We start from the raw sequence: 19,986 nt of genomic DNA on the forward strand, positions 1-19,986 counted from the left end.
CTCAAATGTGTATTAAAACCCATGTACTGTATTAAGAAACTGAAAGGAAGTTACATATTCAATAAAAAACACAATTATAAGCGCAATTCGAAATATATGGCTAAAATAGATTGGAAGTTCATACGGTTTCTCAGAACATTAAATTCAATGACACGCTTTCTTTAAAGAAATGTTAGAAATTCTCTATAGAAATGGATAAGCCACAGTATGTAGTATAATTTTAAATATCTGATTCAGCCTTGCTCTTGCACAGTTATAGCACCAATAATTCCAGCTGAGGACCTCAATGCATTTTGCTACTAACTAATTTAACTGCGCAGCGTGATGGCAGCGTGGGTGAGGTTCTGGTTCCCCATTTCATAGAAGGAGACGCTGTGGAGTGAAGGGGTATCTCAAGGTTATACAGGAAGATTAAAGGTAGGATGTTTTATCTGAGTCTATGTATTCAAACGTTTATTGAGAGGATGTTCAAAGAAATGGGAAGATGTACCACACCAGTCTTTTACTGGCAGGTAGGAACTGGTATATTCTGAAGACTTTGACAGCTGAAACAATCTCCACAGGTGAGAAGGAAGACACTTGCAGAAAGAGCTCCACTGATTAAGCTGCATGACAGGCTTAAAGCTTACAGATCAACAGCAAGTAGCAAAGACATAAATTGCTCCTCAAAAAAAGGTGGCTTACAGAATTATTCTCCCTACAGAATGCAGAATAACTTGAACCTAAGACAGATGATGACTGCAAGACTGCCTTCCCATGTCAGGCTGCTTCTGCAAAACCCATGGAGGCTGCTAAGGCTGATGGGGTGTCACCACATGACTCCTCCAAAGTAAAAGTCCACCTGGTCATCCAGGGGATCTCTCACGAGGAAATACTTATTGACCCGTAACTTGGTATCTGTATTACTGCCTTAAGAAGAAGAGATTAGGAGTGACTTGGGTTAAATTCAGACTGCAGTACATGAAGAAAACAGCAACAGATATTCAGGGTATCTGTTGTAACAGAACACTTCCACCCATTGCCTCTGAGACCAAGGAAGAGATTCAAAATTCTAACTTCAGGTTTATTCCAGGTGTCATCTTTGTCCCGTTCTCTTTACTTTACTTCTAAGAGAACAAAAGCAGTGAAGCATCAAAGGCTGCAATATGGCAGGTGTAGTTAAAGCACTGAAACTGAGCAAACCTCTAGTATCTGGCCCCTTGTTGGTCCATTCTTTTTTCTCATTTCCCTAGTTCTTTTTTTACATATATCTTTTTAACCATCAACCAATATTTTTAGGTTTTGATTGTCATGGCCAGCTGAAACTTCAGAGGAGAATTTCAAAGAGGATTGCTCTTGAAATTCTTTCTGAAGATTAATGTAGTTACTTCTTCCAGCCCTGTCTTCCCTTGGACACTGCAATCTATCCAGCCTTTTCATAGCTCTGTTCCTCTTGACTGACAACACATGGCCAATTTATCCTTCATGGGTCCCACCCGCTTCTTCAGCAGTGCTGACTCACAGGGAGACTTCCCACCAGGACTTAAAACCCCCAACACTTGCCCTCTGGGCTGCAAAAATGAAGCTCTTGCCTTTTGTGAGGTAAAGAACCATAGAAGATGCTATAGACTTTGCAATTTCAAACCAGAATTGTTTCTAATGCATGCATTCATTTCACAAAGCTTAACTCGATTTTAGTATGTTTTCAATGTCTTCACTCTGTGCCTAAAGCAATTTGTTATGTAGACCACACATTATTAATCTACCCAAAAGAAAGGTAACATTGCTAGCAGTTTAAACACTCAATGCCCATATTTAACCATGTTTCATTTTGACAGGACAAGATGAAATAACAGAAATGATTAATCTGAGACCAGAGGAATATTCTGCTACCTATATTTCAAAACAGGACTAGAAGTTTTGTTTAATACTTTGGCAATAAGCTGCGTAAGTGGAGAAGAGGAGCTTCAGATGGCTTTTCTACTTGACCACAAAGCATACTGTGCCAGTAGCTGTTGTTACTGGTCATTTTGGAATCACCAGCAGCACACAAGAGGCTCTGAAATTCCCAGTCATGTTTTTATACAACATAAATTCATTCAGCCTACAGGGTTCTTAAGGGAGCTCATCTGGTACAGCTAGAGCCAAACACTATAACCACGTAGAAGTGTTTAAGATTTTCCATTAAGTTCAGCACTTCTAGGCCTTTTTTGTTCATGAAAGCATACAAAAGGTCAAAGTTGATACGACATCCCAGATTCCTTGGGTCTGTTTTCTCTCACACTTTCACTCAAAGATAAGGGAGTTATTCTTAATTTACAACAATGAAGAGGGACGGGAAATCAGGTCCCATGGGTCAGCAAATCTGGAGTAGGGATCTTGGTTTTATGATACTCTTCACTCAACTACAAGATGTCATCAACTCATTTTCCCACATTTTTTGTCTCTTTCAGTTCCATTTTTTTCCTGGAACTATGAAACTTAGAGGTATTTGAGAAAGCACTATATGAAGTGATCAACATTTAAGTACCACAGAGGGTACACATGATCTTCTGCAAAAGTTGCAAAACTCATATTTTCCTCTAAGACAACGACTTCACCTGAATTACTTTCCTGTTTGAACTGGCTTTGGAAAAATTATTTACTATATTCCCATAAAATAGCATTATTTTTGTCATAACAGAGTACTGAATCAGAGTGAGGATGCCAAGCATGTAACATGTTGTCATACATGGTGGATCATTTCTGAGGTGACTGTCAGTGCAGTAGAGAAACTAAAACTGGTTGTTTTGGTGCAAAAGAGATGCTGAAGACCTTGAAAAACAGAAAAGAATTACCACTTTTTCATTTAGTCATTAATTTCTCTTGGGAATGCTTTCATTCACTTCAGGAGCAGAAACACATGTCCAAACTCTTGTGATGTCAGCTCACTTTACAGTAATTTCAGTAGCAAGTCTGGCAATGATAGTAGAATTATGTAATACTACTGAAATCAGCAATACTTCAATTTGGCAGTACAAAAAGATATGTTCAAATATTATGGTTAAGGAGATAAGAAAACAGAATTGAACAGTGAGCATGAAATGGGTGTACTGTGATCTCTCTCTCTTTTCCCAAATACCTTTTGTAATATTTTTATTGTTACAGTGTATACAGGCTGCAATAGACCTACATAATGATCAGATTTTACATTTCAAAGTTCTTTGCTAAATAGTTTCTTTAATACTGCTATGAAAATAAAAGCTTTATTTGATAAATGTGCCTGCAGGCTGGAATCAGACCTTGCTTGTCTGTCCTCACAAAGGTCTAATCTTTTGCTGCCTTGCATCTTGAAGAGACATTTATCCCTGTACCAGGCAGGTGCAAACCACCACCTTTTGCACACGGGAAACTCTGCACACCCACGCACACTTGTCAGATCAGACAGGCAACCTTTCCTCCCCATCACCTCCTCATCAGCGTGAAATCTGCTCTGTGTTGATCTGGCAGCATGAAGTAGATTTATAGCATATACCCACATCACAAGTGAACTCCTCTCGTATGCACCCTGTGCTACGCCAGCAGTGTGACTTGGTCCACAAAACCAACTACGTAAGTCAAGTACTTGAGCATTGACTCATGTCAACCTCCTACACAGCTAGCTCCGAGTTTTCTATACTATGAACCTCTGAGTTAATAGACATTTTTGGACAAAGCTCCTGAGGTGCCTTTCTAATGGGTGCCACCATAATGTTGTCACTGTAAAGCTGTATCACCAAAAATTTGAACAATCCTGTTCAGATGTGTTCAGGTGTAACTCACAGAGGCCAAGACAAACCTCTGTGTTAAGGGTCTGCTCTAGACTGGAAAGACCTAAAGCTGCATCCTCCAATTCCCAAAGAGCCTTTTGCCCTTCAAGCCTACACCAGCCTGTCCTCAAATGACTCCAAGTATTGATGTCACTGTGTCTGTGTGTATACGGCCGGATAGTACACAAAATGCTGGAAAAAAGCTTTTGACCTTCCTGGAATTGGTGCTGAATGATGGGGTGCATTAAGAAGAGTGTGACCAGCAGGTTGAAGGAGGTTGTCCTCCCCTTCTACTCTGCCCTCTTGAGGCTGCATCTGGAATTCCGCATCCAGTTCTGGGCTCTCCAGTTTAAGAAAGATGAGGAATTACTGGAGGGAGTCCAGCCGCAGACTACAAAGATGATGAGGGGCCTAGAGCATCTTTCCTATGAAGAGAGACTGAGAGAGCCGGGTCTGTTCAGTCTGGAGAAGAGAAGCTGAGAGGGGATCTCATCAATGTTTACAAATATCTCAAGGGTGGATGTCAAGAGGATGGACCAGACTCCTTTCAGTGGTGCCCAGTGATAGGATGAGGGGCAATGGGCACAGACTGAAGCACGGGAGGTTTCATCTGAGTATGAGGAGAAACTTCCTTACTTTGAGGGTGCCAGAGCCCTGGAACAGGCTGCCCAGAGACGTTGTGGAGTCTCCTTCTCTGGAGACACTCAAGACTTGACTGGACACATTCCTGCGCAATCTACTCTAGGTGTAGCTGCTTTAGCAGGTGGATTGGAGTAGATGATGTCCAGAGGTCCCCTTCAACCCCAACCAGTCTGCAATTCTGTGATTGTGGTGGTATTGAGATGAGAATTGAGCTGATCACCTACCAAACCAGGAATGAGCTGTTCTCAAAGAACTACTCAGCATTTTCGTTTTCTGGAGTGAGACTACAACTAGAGAGTCATCAGAGCAAGAACTAGTTGCTGCTTTTACGTATACCTACAAAAATGCAGGGGTAACTCCTTTTTGTTTAATAACAGTAGCAGCAACGTAAGTGGAGGTGCTGCCAATTTATATCAGGGTGGGAGGAAGAAGAATTCAATGAACTCAAATGAGATCAGAGGTCAGTAGAATCACCCCTTGATTTATTTTGAGGTGAGAGCAGAAACTGGTTCTGGCTCCGTTGAGAAAATGCTGATGAAAAGCTGAAAATACAATGGCTTGGAAATCGCTAAGAAATTAATTGTTTTTATCCATCCAAATCTTCGTGTACATAAGCAAAGTCTAACGAAAAAAATCATCAACCCTACTGTTGTAACACATTGCATTTTTCAAAGCGGTCTATTACTTGTTCCTTACACGCTTCTAAAGGCTGCACGCCAGACGAGGGACAAAGGCCACAGACACACATTTACACGTGGGTTAACTTTTCAATCAATTTTTTCCTTTCAATAGAAATAATAAATCACCTTATCCTGGAGAAAGAAGTAGCTTGACACAAAACATACGGTGCTGGGCTATTTTTATAGCACACCTAAGACATATAGGAATTCATTTATTTACTCAGCTATTTAAAAGTGGCTACTCTTACTCATTCTCTGGACAGCTAAATGCCAGGTTGCTAAGTTACTGTTACTTGACATCATCTCCTCCCCAACGTGTTCCCACATTTGACAGGTTCACATGATTTACTAGGCCAGTCAGCTCGTTATTCACTTGTCCAATGACGTATGGATAATCATTTTAAATTCACATCATGTCCTCCCTAGCAAGCCCCCAGATTCCACATGAAAATATTTAAACTGCCTGTCAGCTACTAAGTGCATTTGTAACCACACTGGACCGCGTACCTGAATTTTTTAAATTGCAATTATTATAATTAGGTTTAACATTGTTCTTCAATGTTGGTTTGTATTTTAGAAGAGAAAACAATTACTGAGGAGCAAATAATGGGCTATATCTGTTAGAGTCTAATTTTGCCCTGTGAACAGTTCACCTCAGCTCTGGATGGTACATATTAAATCTGTTAGTGCTTTCAATTGGCGTGAGGATACTACACATGATTTGCCCAGTCAAGGGCATTTTCACCTGCTGATCAATTTACATATTCTCCAATGTCATTAGACATGAGCTAGTCATCAGGAAAACAGAAGACCATACATATTATAGACTTTGCTCATTTAACTCCAGTCATTTTTATACTAATTACAATCTGAATTATATTTAGGATTCTGTTTTGCTTCCAGACTAGAAAGCTTTTAATTAATATCACAGCTGTCCACTTAACATCAGAAGTTCATCCAGTTACTTCATGCTTTACTACAGTAAATATGAACCTACAAGAATTCTTTTGTTCTTCTAAGCAGGGACAGATTTTGAGACAGAAGTGCCTGCCCAGACAGTTAACAACACAGACACGAAAGCTTTATGTGTACAAACCGGAGCCTCACTTCTGTGGGATTATGTCTAATCGATTGCCTAAACACCCAGCCCAATTTCAATTTACACTACAAGTCCTCAAGAAAATTTAGTTAAATAAAATTTCCTTTCTTTCCTGTGTAATGTATGCTCATCCTCTCTCTACCCAGAGGTAAACAAGTGCTCAGGGAGGTCCCTTCTCTGCTCTCTATAGGCAAAAAAGGGGTGGCTGCTCATTTGCACTGTGTCACCTCCGCACAGCCCTGTGCCTGCACCAGCACGGCAGGTCACATAACACACAGTGACAGCAAGGCACGCTGGTGTAAAGCACCGGTACAAGTGGCACAAGTAACAGTTTCAGAATATCGGCTTTAAAATGTCAGTTCTCCTGCCCCATTTGCACTTTGTATCACAACATTTGAATGAACTCATTTTTCAATGGCTGAACACAGCAAGTGACAACTTAATTTAAATCCATATTAACAAAATGTGAATTACACACACACACACTGCTGATTGCCTGTCTTCCATGTTATCCACACTTTCAGAGCCATTATGTTGGTTTAAAAAAAATAAGCCAGATTTTGGAACAGAGAAAAGTGTACTGACCACCAGTGTATTCACCTCGATCTTTCAATTTGGTATTAGCAACCTGCACCAAATGCAAAGTGCCTGTGCTACCTTTACATCTTGGCCTTATTTGTACAAGAGATATTATTATTGTTATTATTTTTTTTTTTAAACAACCTTCTCAGTCATCCTGGTTAGAAGAGTAAAATCAACAGGAGATTGGTCTGCCATTAACCTTTGGTTGTAGTATCAGGAACAGTCCTCAAAGCATTTACAGAAGATGACATAAGTGGCTAAGTGTTTCAGGAAATCTGAAAGACTGTGACATTTTGTCTCTGAAGACTCAGGGGTCTGAACAGAGTCAAGACCTTTCCCCTTGGTTGGAAAGTTTTGACCGTGAACTCAATTAAACCTTTTCTTTTTTCTATGAAAAAAAAAATACAGAGATTAAGATTCGCAAACCTCTACAGTTACAAAAATCATTAATCAAGTTCAGCTTGAAAAAAGCTCTGTAAAATCAGAGGTCACAGATGTTAGCTTGGGTCCATCTTCCTCGTAAAGTCTAGCAAGAAACCTGCAAGAGTTACTGTGTCTTTCTGAGGGGAGAAACTGAATTAAGTCACTTAATTCCCTGATTTAAAAAAAAAAAAAAGAAGAAAACAATCAAACTTGAAAGCATGAAATGGTGTCAAGGGCGACTGCCAGGCGGGTGGCAGCACCTTCCTCCGGCACTTTGGGCCACACAGCAATGGTTTGGTTGGTCAAAACGTGCACTATTGCAGCCTGATCTGTCCACCTTTGGGACTTGACTGTGTTGTAATCCTTGTTTTACTTCTGGAAGTAAAGGAAGGAAATGTTAATAGTCCTTTTTTTGTTTTACCCAGGGAAGCTACCATCAGGGAACTGAGGTCCAAAACCCCAAAGGCTCTGAAGAGTCTATGTCAATGGCCCCCAAAAGCCAGAAAGTGTCTGTCAGGGCTGGGAACTTCATCAGGTTCTCAAAGCACAAGTTGCTGCTGAAACCAAGGGTCATCCTTTCATGTGGAGCAGACAGGCTGAATCTCCTCACACAGAACTTCCAAGGGGAGCCTGAACAGACCAGAGCTCCCAGAAAAAAAGTCTGTAGGTCTTTAACAAAAGCATGAGTGATGGACAACTGTAGTTTGAGGAGAGAAGAGGAAGACTGTATCTCAGTCTATAGGTGAGAGAATTCAGGCAACTCCATCTCAGGGTAGGGGAGAAATGTGTCCTGCAGAGACTCACAGAGACTTGAATGCTTATAAAAGGAACAGAAATGTGTATAAATCCTGACAGAGACAAGCTGGCAGATGCAGAGTATTAGGTGAACTGACCTTGCTCACTAAGGAGCACCCTGGGTCTACCACTTGGCTATGCCTCTTTAATACAGACCCACTAATAAGTTATTATTTAGCTAGAGTGTTAAAGATAGCCATATGACCCTTCTCCATGAAAAATGAAATAACAGCGCTACAATTTTACGAAGGATACAAAAGCAAAGGGTATTACTCACCCGTAATATTTCTTCCACACAGCTGGAATCATTGGGAAGGGTAACCTAGGTTTAAATAATAAAAAGAAAAGTTTAGTCAGGTGCTGGATGCAAAGTTCAGTGAGTACAACCACACAGGTGAACAGCTAACAAGCAATTGCCTCTGATTGAAGACTGGTGTGTCCACGCTTGCTGCCTACCAAATCTTCCGGTTCAGATCAACAGAAATCCTCAGCAAGACCCATTTTGTCAAAAGTTGTTTTTTTCTCCTGTGCTGCTTTGTGCTACTAACAACAGTTTTGAAGCAACAAAGTACCCTGATTTCCTCACAGTTGAGAACTGGCACTGGAATTGCCTGAAACTTGTGTAATTGAAGAAGATCCCAGTGTTACTTCCATCGGCAGCATTCAGAGAGGAGGTGAGGTTTGGTTTAACTTGCTGCAAGCTGCAGCAAAGGGCAGAGGTGATAACAGTCAGGAGCACGGTTATCATCAAGTATCTTATCCTACAGCTTAATAGGCTAACAGCCAAGACAGCTCTTAAAACTTAAACATATACTGTAGTAAAATATTGGTTGGACTTTAAAAGTGGTTGCTGATTTTGTTGTCCCTCACTTCATCAGCCTGCTGCAGGTTTAGTATCCTCTGAAGACTGAACAGCACACAGGAATCAACCTCAAGAGGCTTGAAAGATATTCCTTTTCCCAGAAGAAAAATGAGATATGTCTATGCACACAACAATACACACACAGTGGTGCCCCTAACTTCTTCCAATTGAAAATACTTGTTAAAATGATACTTACAGCATTTGCTACAATTCTTCATTGCAAGGACATGAAAGAGTCGCACATCTCCAAATACTTTGAACAATTATATAAACAAAAGGCAGATATGACCTGTATGTACAACCATTTCGTAGCACTTGCAGGTAGTTATGATGGGTTCTTATCATGGGAGTACAGCAGAAGAGGAAGAGACAATATTCAGGAAGGTATCAACAAACCAGGCAAGTGCTTCTAACCATAAATATTCAGTGAGACTTTTCTGCCCAATGCTACCACCTTATTGCCCTTTGTAACTAGTTTGGTAAAAGATACTCATGACTAAACTTAATCCCTGTCATCCTAATCTGCTATAGAGCTCGACCAAAAGCACTGACCACGGCTTTTCTCCTATCTTTCAGCCAGCACTAAGCTTCAAGAATAAATCCACACAGCTACAAAAGTCTAAGACCAGAAAGACCTATTAGATCACAAAGTTCATGCTTTGCTAATATAGCACATTTTCCCCATATCTTCTAGTACTGACCCAAAAACTGTAGGGAAATGTGTTTCCCACACCTTTCCTTAATACAATATGGAACAGTGTTGTAAACTATTTGGACCTTTTTGTGATAATTGTTAAAATTTTGCTTTCGGTATCACCTCGGCCTTTCTCTAGAGCTCTTCTCATTACTCTAAATAACTCATTACTTCCCTTCACACTTACGTCACGCACAGGCATGTAGAATTATACTCCAGTTTTCTCAAATGCTGTATGTTCAACTTTTACCTTCTTTCCTGATAAACAAGATTTTCCATCCCTTTGGCTTATTCCATCACTGTTCTCTGAATATCCAACAGTTCCTCAATATATTGGTAAAGAAGTGCTCAAGTGAATACGACTACACTACAGGGATATTGGTGATTTTTATCTACTTTAAATACAGATTATAATTTGCCATAATATCACTCACAAACATTTAACTGACCAAAAAAAGAGCCTTGCCTTTTGTCCCCAGTTTCTGCTCAGCTCAAATTCTACATGACCAACTCAGGCTGAGAACTTCCAGTGGATGGTCAGCATTCGCTGCCATAGGCATGCAGTCCACCCTCATACTGCATGACTTGATATCCCAGCATTGCATTGGCCTTCCTTCATTCCCCTACTTTTCACTTAAATCACTTTGTTCCCTCTCAACATCTGTAAATTCCTTTCTAATCTGTGTCTGCGATACCTCATAGTAACTCTCCATTCAGCGAGGAATATAGTTAACCAAAAGATCAGCAAGCACAGGTATTAACTGCAGCATGCAATGGGATAGTGGGAATACATATGTCTCTAATACAATCATCATTGTTTTCATTGAAAAATTAGTATGCTGGAATACGAGAAAACAAAACAAATACTCCCCCACTAAGCTTGCAGTGTACACACCAGCCACAAAATCTCTCACAGCAGCAACAAGAGCAGCCCAAAATCTGGCCAAGTGAGTCAGAGTGGGGAGAGTGAGAACAGCAGAGATACAGAAGTCCTCTCTTTATTTAACACCCCTCCCTACCATTACACATGCCATTTGCAATGGTTAGCCGAGACACCCTGTGTATTCCTTTGTTTAGAAATGTCTTATTTGTGATAATTGTGTCCCTGGTTATTAACAGAGGGGGCAGAGCATGTTCTCACTTGTTTCGCAGTCCTCTCCCAATCCACAGCACTGTTTAAGTTTATGTTACTTCAGAACTAATGATGATAATAACAATAAACATACCATTTTACTTTAATAAAGCCCACTATATATTATGCAATCACAACCAGCTTCTGCTGGCAGCACTTGCTAATAACTTTAAATGCTCATGCATCAATTTAATTGTGTTAATGGCAAAGAAGATTTTAATGGCTTGACAGAACTTTTGTTCCCTTTGGCATTGCTTTGTTTTGAATCTCTGGTATTAAAGTAATGCAAGATGTCAAAGTGCTGTGATTGTCATATAGGGAGATGCAAGTAGGAGCTAGCATGAATAGGAAAACATTTAGATTGATGCAAACATTAAAAGAATAATTATTACAACACAGCTATCAGAGAGAAGATCAATGTAAGAGTCTTTTAGTACATTACTATTAATGGATTTCTAAGAAATGAGACAATTTTTCTATATTCATGCTGCAGTTGCACCAAGAGACTTGAAAGGCACAGACCTATTAGAAATTTAGTCTATTCTGGGAAGAAAAAAAAAAAAAGAAAAAATTTCTCAGCCTTTCAAAGAGTAAATAAAAAATTGCAAGTTTAATTGTCCATAAACTCTTGCATTCAGCTAACAAGTGCAAGCAGGCCCACATGGCACGCCATGGCATCCAAGCACAGATTCATCAGGGCAGAATGAAATAGAGCAGATACAATATTCAGCACCTTCTCGAGTACTAGTGCTATAACAAATTATTGCAACTGCCATTAATAAAATGCCATGTTCCTCCTGTAGTTCAGTCTCAAAATTGGTCATCCATTCTGTACCACTACCTTCCTAATCTAATAAAAATCAAGTAGTTTAGGACCCATTATGTGATTCTCTACCTCCTCGTCAGCTTTCATCAGTAATCAGATCCTAAAAAGGAGAGCACAGTTTACATTTGTGCACACTTTTGGTGCTTTTCTTCCTTTGTGCTCAGCATGATCTAACTCAGCTGAAAGGGCAGATTCCAAGAATTTGGTTTCCGTAGGACCAAGTAGTTGCATTTCACATCGTGAGCTCTCCTCTTGGCTGGCAGCGTGTTCGTGAATCCCAGACTGAAGAACAGTGGTTATTACATAAGCTGCAGACAGACGTCCTGAGGTAATAAAACTTCAATCAAAACAAAAAGGTTTCACAACAGCTACATGCTACACTGAACTCATTTTCCAATTTCATTTTAACCTGGCAAAATTCTTTTGCATCAAAATGGTTTATGTTTACTTTTAAATATTGCTTGCTAAAAAAAAAGAAAGAGGAAAAAAGGAAAGGTCAGATGGTCAAAATATTCCACCTAATACAAGCCAGTATTATAAGACTCTCCTTACTTTTCAGTCTCACAAGAGAGAGAGCAGCACTTAAATGATGTGGAACCAAAGGTTTAATGTATGGCTTGGATGTCTCAGTGCTAAACTTTAAAGAGAGGGAAGGAAGGCAGAAATCTAAGAGTGAGGGAATAGTGGCCTTTAATGTTACGCAGATCAAATGACATGGGGTGAATGGTTACAATATCTGATGAGTCATGTTGATCTAACCTTCCATTTATTCATTCAACAGTTCCTCGACCACTGTTACCTCCTGGACAATTTATAACCTGCATGAGATCAGATTTTGTTTTTGTGGCACAGAAAAATCATATGAAGTCTCTTTTCCCTGTAATTTACATCTGATAGCAGGCATTTCTCAGAAATGTTAGCAAAAAAATCTTCCAACAGACTTGTCAGAATAGTTCTGAAAATTCAAATGCAATGTCAGAAAGCAGAAATACACAACAAATAATGTCTTTGCCAGAACTGACCAACTACATTTTCATCTGGATAAACTGTTGGTGAACAATCCCTCTGGTTTTATTGATGCACAATTGGCGTCCAACAAGTAATCTCTTCTTCCTATCTTTGTTTTATACAAAAGATAAACAAAGAATGTTAAATGAATGCAGGAACCCGCTCTTAATTCTTGCATATGAGCACCTATGTGCTTATACATCAAAACCTCAGCTTTCATTGTCATCTCCTTTATCAAGGAACCCATTTTGACTCTGGGGAAATGAAGCTCATACTACTGTTTACTCCTTCGAACACAAATAGATTTTTCACTTGCTAGCACAAAAGATCCTGTGCATGAGCCTTGATTGATCATTTCCAGTGTGCACTACACAGCAATAAGATGAAAACGCTTAGAAAACCAGAAGTAGCCAAACCAGGCATGTTAGCAGAAGCCTGGTCCTATGAATGCCTGTACCTCCTGCCAGGCTTCCTATTAAGAGGGTGCTTCTTATTTTGATTATTATAAATGGGAAATGGATTGGACAGTACTAAGAATAGCAGGGTTTCCAGATGCAAGACGTTGGACTAGATGACCTTCGAACATCCTTCCAACCTATATGAACCTATGATCCAATTTTTGCAATATGCTCACAGTACTTCACCTGTCCTTGAGTGGAGCATCCACCCACACCTTTCCAAAACCAGCCTTCCTTTGATTGCCATCAGCATTTCCTTGAGTGCTCAGGCTTCACCTGCCCTCTTCAGTCATTCCATCTCTTCAGGACTTGCCCCATTTCAGCCATTCAGCTGCCATCTGACCACACGTTTCTCCTTCCGAAGAACAGTCTTTCACATTTACTGTTCAAACTCCCTTGAGTTGCACAGTTTTGTCTGTTCCCTATCTATTATTTCATCCCAAAAGGGTCATTTGAGTTAAAGACACCTGAAATAGATTTCAAACTAATCTCACTAGCTGGGAGGATCTTGGCTCTTCCTTACTAACTTCAGTACAAATCGCTAAGAATCCCAGAAGCAAAAGAGCAAAGAATTAATATTGCAGCCTGAGTGGTATTTTTTTTTCTGGTGTATTTGATATTCATGAAGTTATCACCAACATATATTAGGACTGTATGTTTGAGGTCTTGAAGAAACTGAATGAAGTCAAACACGGTGGTATTCAAAAAACCCCAATAAAATTGCTCCCTTGGTATTCAAATACATATACATGTTTTTCACAGAGTTATTCATTCTCAAGGGAGACATTTGTGGGCCCCAAATAATGTATATCCACTGTTTTCTTTTAGTACCTCCACCATCCTGGAACCAAAATACCATGAGAAGACTACATTTCCCATTATTTCGATCCCCAACATATCTCCTGGGGCTTATTAAAAGGTCTGAGAAAACATATATATATATATATATATATATATAAACATATATGTTGAGAGAGAGATATATATGAAATTAAGAGTGAAAGAAAAACTATTGCCTAAAACAAAATACAGAGAGCTGCTCCTCTGTTCCCTTTTAATACAAATACTGCAGAAGTGGTTGTATCTAATATGCATTTACTGGAGAACCTGAAAACAGGAAAAGTTTTAAGAAGTGGACCGAGCTAATTCATTTGTTACACTAAGACAGCCTGGTCTGCAGTCAGTACTGCTCTTCTAGTGGAGGATGGAGAAGTTTATGGCTCTTCCCTCGAGTAAAGCACATTAGCTTGGAAAAACAACTTACTAGTGTGGTCCAAAACGTGACTGAATCAGATGCCCACTGACTTTAGTGAACTTCCCAAAAGGTCTCTAGTTCAGAAGCCAAAACTGCCTGCAATGGGTACCTTCAGTTTCACATAGGAGCCAAAGACTCTAATATGCTCCTCTCCAGTCACCTAAGAACTGGACCAAATGGTGGTTACAAAAGGTTGGGACACTTGGGTGCCCACAAATCAGAAGGAATCATAGTTTGATTTCCCTACAATGAATGCAGTTTACAATGACCTCCCAGTCAGAGCAACCCCGACTGCAAGGACAAGGTTTTTTCACTGGCATTTAGTTCTGCTACAGAAACTTTTAAACCAGACTAACCTTGATGTGACAATTATATTTTTCTTGTTCTTCCCTGTGCACGCTGTATTTAGCCCATTTTTTTCTTTTTCAAGTCTTTGATGTTTTCTTTTAACAATACCATTTCAATGTTGATCAGCATGAAATAGTCTCCATGAAAGCACAATAAGCTGATGTTCAATTTAAAATCAATGGTTCTCCACTATTTTCATGCAGTAAATTGCCAAACGCTATTAGAGAGAGAAGCCTGATGAAGTGATCTCTCACTTCAAGCTCTCCTGGGAGTTTTTTAACGTAGGTAAGCCTGCACGTTTTACTTCTGGAATATTTTGAATATAGTATTTTAGAAGTTCATCATGATGATAATACCAGAGTAACTGGTAATTCAGCCAGGTGACAACAAAAGTGGCATTTGCAGTACTTAATTTGTGACCAGAACACAGGCTTGCATAAAGGCTGTTACAACCACTTAATCCTTACAAAGAGCAAGGAAATTTAGAACTTCATTTTCTCTTTTCTTTCTTGGTTTATTCCTTCTTTTCCCTCTCTCTGTCCTTCCCCCTCCAACGACTGCAAGTACTTATTTACTTATATAAAATAAGTACAAGTTCTTATGTGCCTTGGTATTTTCACATTATTCTGGAAGAGGTTACCTTATACATTTCCATTAAATTGATGATAAAACGTACCTTGACCTAAAATGCCACAGTGCACTTGTCCACTTGCAACATCAAAGCCTGACAGACTGTGCAGCCTCTGGTGTGGTGAGATATATGGTGCGGCAGAAATAAAGATCAAGTGTCTGTTTCTCGTCTTACTTTTACCAGTGTGAATGAAATCTAACTCCTCTGAAGACAATCAGCCAGTGTAAGTATAAAAGGAGTATGAAGGGAGTTCAGCTTCCAAATCTGCCCTCAGTTAAGTTAAGGGGATGTAAATTAGACACCATATTTACTCTCAGTGTAACCCTTTGAGTAGAACCTCTTGGAAAGCATTCAAAATCCTTTTACTAAACAGACATAGCTGTCTAAATTTAATATAACTTGGAATTGGATCTCTAAATATATTTCACATCAGTGGAATGTGGTGTCTGTTCCCCGTACACCCCAGCACGAGAGCGAACAGCATCAGGCAGGAGCCGTGTAACTTTGTGCTAAAATAGGAGCAGAGTCGCCAGGTCAGGCTGTGGCCTTGGTGACACGACTAAAACTCCGCTGATGTCAGTGAAGTTGCATCAGTGTAACCTGAAGCATTATTTGACCTCACGAATTCAGACTGCAACATTTCTTTTGAGGTTTTAAAGAGGAACGTTTTAAAGCATCTATTTACATCTGATGATACCTTTCCTGTAGCTACCAGACTACGGTGGGTCACTGCACTGGCTACCCGTTCCATGGCTTTTTTTAAAGCAGGTAGGAATGTACTCCTGGGTTTGATTTGCACAGCGGTTTGCACAGCTGCAAGGCCAATGGTGGGACCCAAATTAAGTGCTCAGAGCTTGTTTGCAAATTAGTTGTTTTCCTAGACCCCCATCACCGTCACAACTTGCAGTTCATAAACTTCAATCAAATACATGAAATCCCTATATGAAATAAAAGACATTTTCTTTTTATTAATAATAGCAAAATAGTACAGTTAATGATTATGTCTTTATTTGGACTGGTCCAAATTCAAACCACATTAAGAACCAGATCTTATGCTCATTAAATAATAATACACAGTTAATCCAACTGCCACTGAATGTCGTGGTTATTATACAAAAGGAGAGTTACAGTCACACTTTTTGGACAGTACAGAACTTCGAACAAATAAAATCTGATTTTGAATGGGATCTTTATGGCCTCTCTTTTAGTTACATTTCTAATTAAAACCCTTTGATCTATTAATGCCAAGGGATGCTGCTAAATGTATTCAATGCAGAAGTCGCATACTTTTCCTGAGCTCCCAAAATCTCTTAGATCTGTGCGCACTTATGCTGTGTGCAGTTAAACTGCTCACTAAAATGAAAAGATATCTAAGAATAACTCACTTCCATTAGATTTATAAATCACATTAATTAATTCTACATCTCCAGTGGTGTAGAGACCAAACTCTAATGCGAGATCTAATTAAAGAAAAGGGGAAAAAAAAAAACTGGAATGGAAACACAGAAGTAACTGTTTAGCCTCAAATTAATGAGGCGCTATGCTAAGCAAGAATGTCCATAAATCCTTAATGAGGATTTTAAACACATTAAAACTTCCTAATACAAAGTGTTTGCCTTCCTTTTATCCAATAACAAATAAGCCAATAATTTTCTGCCTCTAAATGACACTATTAACTGTCATGGCATGTTTTATTTGACAAACCCTCCATTCAAATACAGTAAAACCAATTAATTTGCTTGCTGTGAAATGCGTTTCTTGATAGCTTTTATGTGATTTTTCTTCTCAAAGAAATGTAAATAGGAGGTCAATGTAGGTGCCTGATTTTGCTTAAAAATATGCTGCAATAACTATAGATTTTCTAGTCAGTTTGCATTTCAAATGAATCGAAAGATAACCTCCATTTTCAGGTCATCAATCACGTAATGGTCTCCTGATAAGTAAACAGTTACAGAGTAATAGTTTTATTACTAGGGAAATGGTCCCACATTTGAGCCGTGATAGTTGCAAAATTACCACTTTGTTCTCTTATAAATAATGGTTTGCAATCAGGGTGCTTGGCCTCTCTGACTCCCCTGCCAGCGCTCGGCAGAACGTGGCCCCGCACGGCCCAGCGCCCTCGTAGCCATGGCTGCTGGTCCTGCACGGCACTTAAACCCCGCGGCTTCCATGTGTCACCTTTCTTTTTGGTCAGAAAATCTATAGAACAAATAAAAAGTAATTCTATGGTTTCAATGGTCCTCTGCTCCCCACTTAGTAGATCTTGGCAGAGAAAAGCAAGACCGTGTTACAACCGCCCGACAATTATGGCGGATCTGGATCTCTAAAGACCTTCCAAGGTTTTGTCACTGGGAAGGTCAGCTTACTAAAAAGTACACATTTTATACTTCAGAAATACACTTTTTTCAGTCTGCATCCACTATGAGAACTGAACTACACTATAAATTGAAGGCAGAATAGAGGATAACGCATGGCATGCCATGCTTTATGGGGCCTAACTGAATGCCAATTAATCTTTACAACATACGTACAGTTCCATTAGCTTTGTCATTGCATCGTGATCACATGGAGACTGTGGTTTCTTTGCCTCCAGACCGAGACAAACTTGAAAAAAAGCCCACGACATACCACATACACACGGAGAGAACAGGGAATTAAATAAAACAAAGATGTCTACCAATGCTGAAAAGGGCATAACTGCTCACTTATTTAATCATCTGCAATAGATACCAACCAGAACTGGATAATTTACATAGCATGCCATGACAGTTGATTTCCAATTTGCACTGTCTCGTATGTGTGGTTCTTATTGATAACAATCTGCAGCCAAGAGCAGTGCCAAGGCCTTGGGACATGTCAGGAGAGCTGGTGAGAAGTGGGGTTGGGATAAATCAAAGGCAGCAAAAGTGCTTTGCAACTATGTCAGCCACCAGCCCCACCATAGTGACACAGCCTCAAACCCTTTCCTGTTCCTTTTTCCTCCCAAAAAATCCTGTTACTATGGCTAGAAATTTTTGCCATAGTGACCTTTGCGCAGGGATGTCTGGAGAAGCAATTTATATTTATATGTTATCATCATATAAAATACATGTGTATCCAAATAAGAGAAAAATACATTATGCAAATACTCATATTTTGCTCCTTAACCACAATTCTATTTAATAAGCTTAGGAATTGAATTGCAGAAGTTTCAAAAAGTAAATTGAAGGGACCCCTTGTCTTGCCTGAACAGTGAGAAAAAACATGTTGTTTCTATACACACTCAGCTAATACAAATTCCCAAAATAAACTTTAAAAAAATACTTAAGCAAGAACCATGCCTGACACAGCCAAGCATCAGGAAATCAATTTCACAATGGATACAGGCTTTTTAGCTGAAGATACTGCATATTGTAACCTATATTTTGCTCATTAAGAAATCCAGTATTCCTAACATCTGAACTAAGCTCCACCTCTCCAGAATGCATCTGTCTGCATCTAATTTTGCAGATAAAATGTAAATAAAATTTATATTTTTGCAAAGGATCTGATATGATATCCCACATCAACAACTTTTACATCTACCTCTTAATCGAGACATTGAATTGGGCTAAGACCACCTGACATTATTTCACTTCTGACCTTTTCAACTGTCAAAGCAGACAGATTTTTATCCTACAAGATTCGAGCCAAAGCCTCAAAGGTGCAGTGCCAGAGCATTAATCCATTTCACTAGACAGTCATTGAAATTATAATTGAAAGTTCAACTTACTTTAGCATTTTATGCTGAAATACTTCTGGCAGCCCAGGGCAGTAAGTCGAAATCTAGTTTCCAATGGAGACCATTTCCAATGGTTTCTAAGTGTTGGCAGCAAAATTCCTTATTGTCAAAGAGATCAGCAGATGCCAGCTTCCATTAATTTGCTTTCTGTGACTGCTGCTCACTTCAGGAAGCCTTTCTTTACCCAAGGATGCTGACCTGCTGCCGGGTCCCATCAGAAATGGACTGAGAAAGACACTGATTTATTAGGAGACTGGGGACGCTTCAGGGAAGTTCCCTACAGCAGCCAGGGCAGATCCCATCCCTCTATTTATTCTGACTGATGCTATGCACAGAAAAATAAATCTGCACAGAAGACAATGCAGATCTGTAAAAGCTCCTAACTCAAGCTAAATAAATCGTTCCATGTGTATTACACTATCAAGAGTAACTCCAGAATCTGAAGGACCCATAGACAGCCTTTCCTCTTCACCAACAGGTTGTCATAAAGGAAAAAAGACTTTTGAATCTCAAAATAACATCATCATTTTAAGTAGTCAGTGAGTTGTAAATCCTTTGTTCTGATATTCTGGTGCTGCCCAGGAAGTTCCCTAACAGTTTATTATTCTTAGACTAATCTCAAAAGCAATCTAAACAAGCATTTAAGTAAACTTGGAAGACATGTTTCATTAAAACCTAGATGTCTTTTTTTCTTCATTTTTACAGTTGGGGCTGACTATTAGTACTTGGCATTTTATCCAGAGCTGAAAAGTTACCTTTTTGGGAGCAGGAGGGGGGAACAGGAAACATGGGATCTAATACCTAATATGCAATGACAGATTATTTTATCAATGTTTTCAAGAGTACTATGGTATTTGCTCTATAATTTATACTCTGTCTATATCTGCACAAGGTCCCTTTAATCCTTAGCACCAGCATATTAGCCCCTTAATTCCAAGCACTGAGAAATAACGCTGCAGCAATGTATGAGCAATGGGAAGAAAACAGCAATATGAAAACTACAGCAAAAAAAAAAGTAAATAAG

The 19,986-nt window shown here is 39.4% G+C and overlaps 1 protein-coding gene across 1 annotated transcript in view; it reads right to left on the reverse strand.

The window, feature by feature from the left end:
* Positions 1 to 19,986, reverse strand: part of AFF2 (ALF transcription elongation factor 2) — a gene marked incomplete at its 3' end in the record, with an annotated part of 325,091 nt that overhangs the window by 137,185 nt on the left and 167,920 nt on the right. Inside the window, exon 4 of the mRNA XM_080352396.1 lies at positions 8,266 to 8,310. Within this exon, the coding sequence (XP_080208522.1) occupies positions 8,266 to 8,310 (45 nt within the window). The remainder of the gene's footprint in view (positions 1 to 8,265; positions 8,311 to 19,986) is intronic.

The sequence above is a fragment of the Nesoenas mayeri genome, assembly GCF_963082525.1.
Source record: "Nesoenas mayeri genome assembly, chromosome: 13".
Taxonomy (NCBI): Eukaryota; Metazoa; Chordata; class Aves; order Columbiformes; family Columbidae; genus Nesoenas; species Nesoenas mayeri.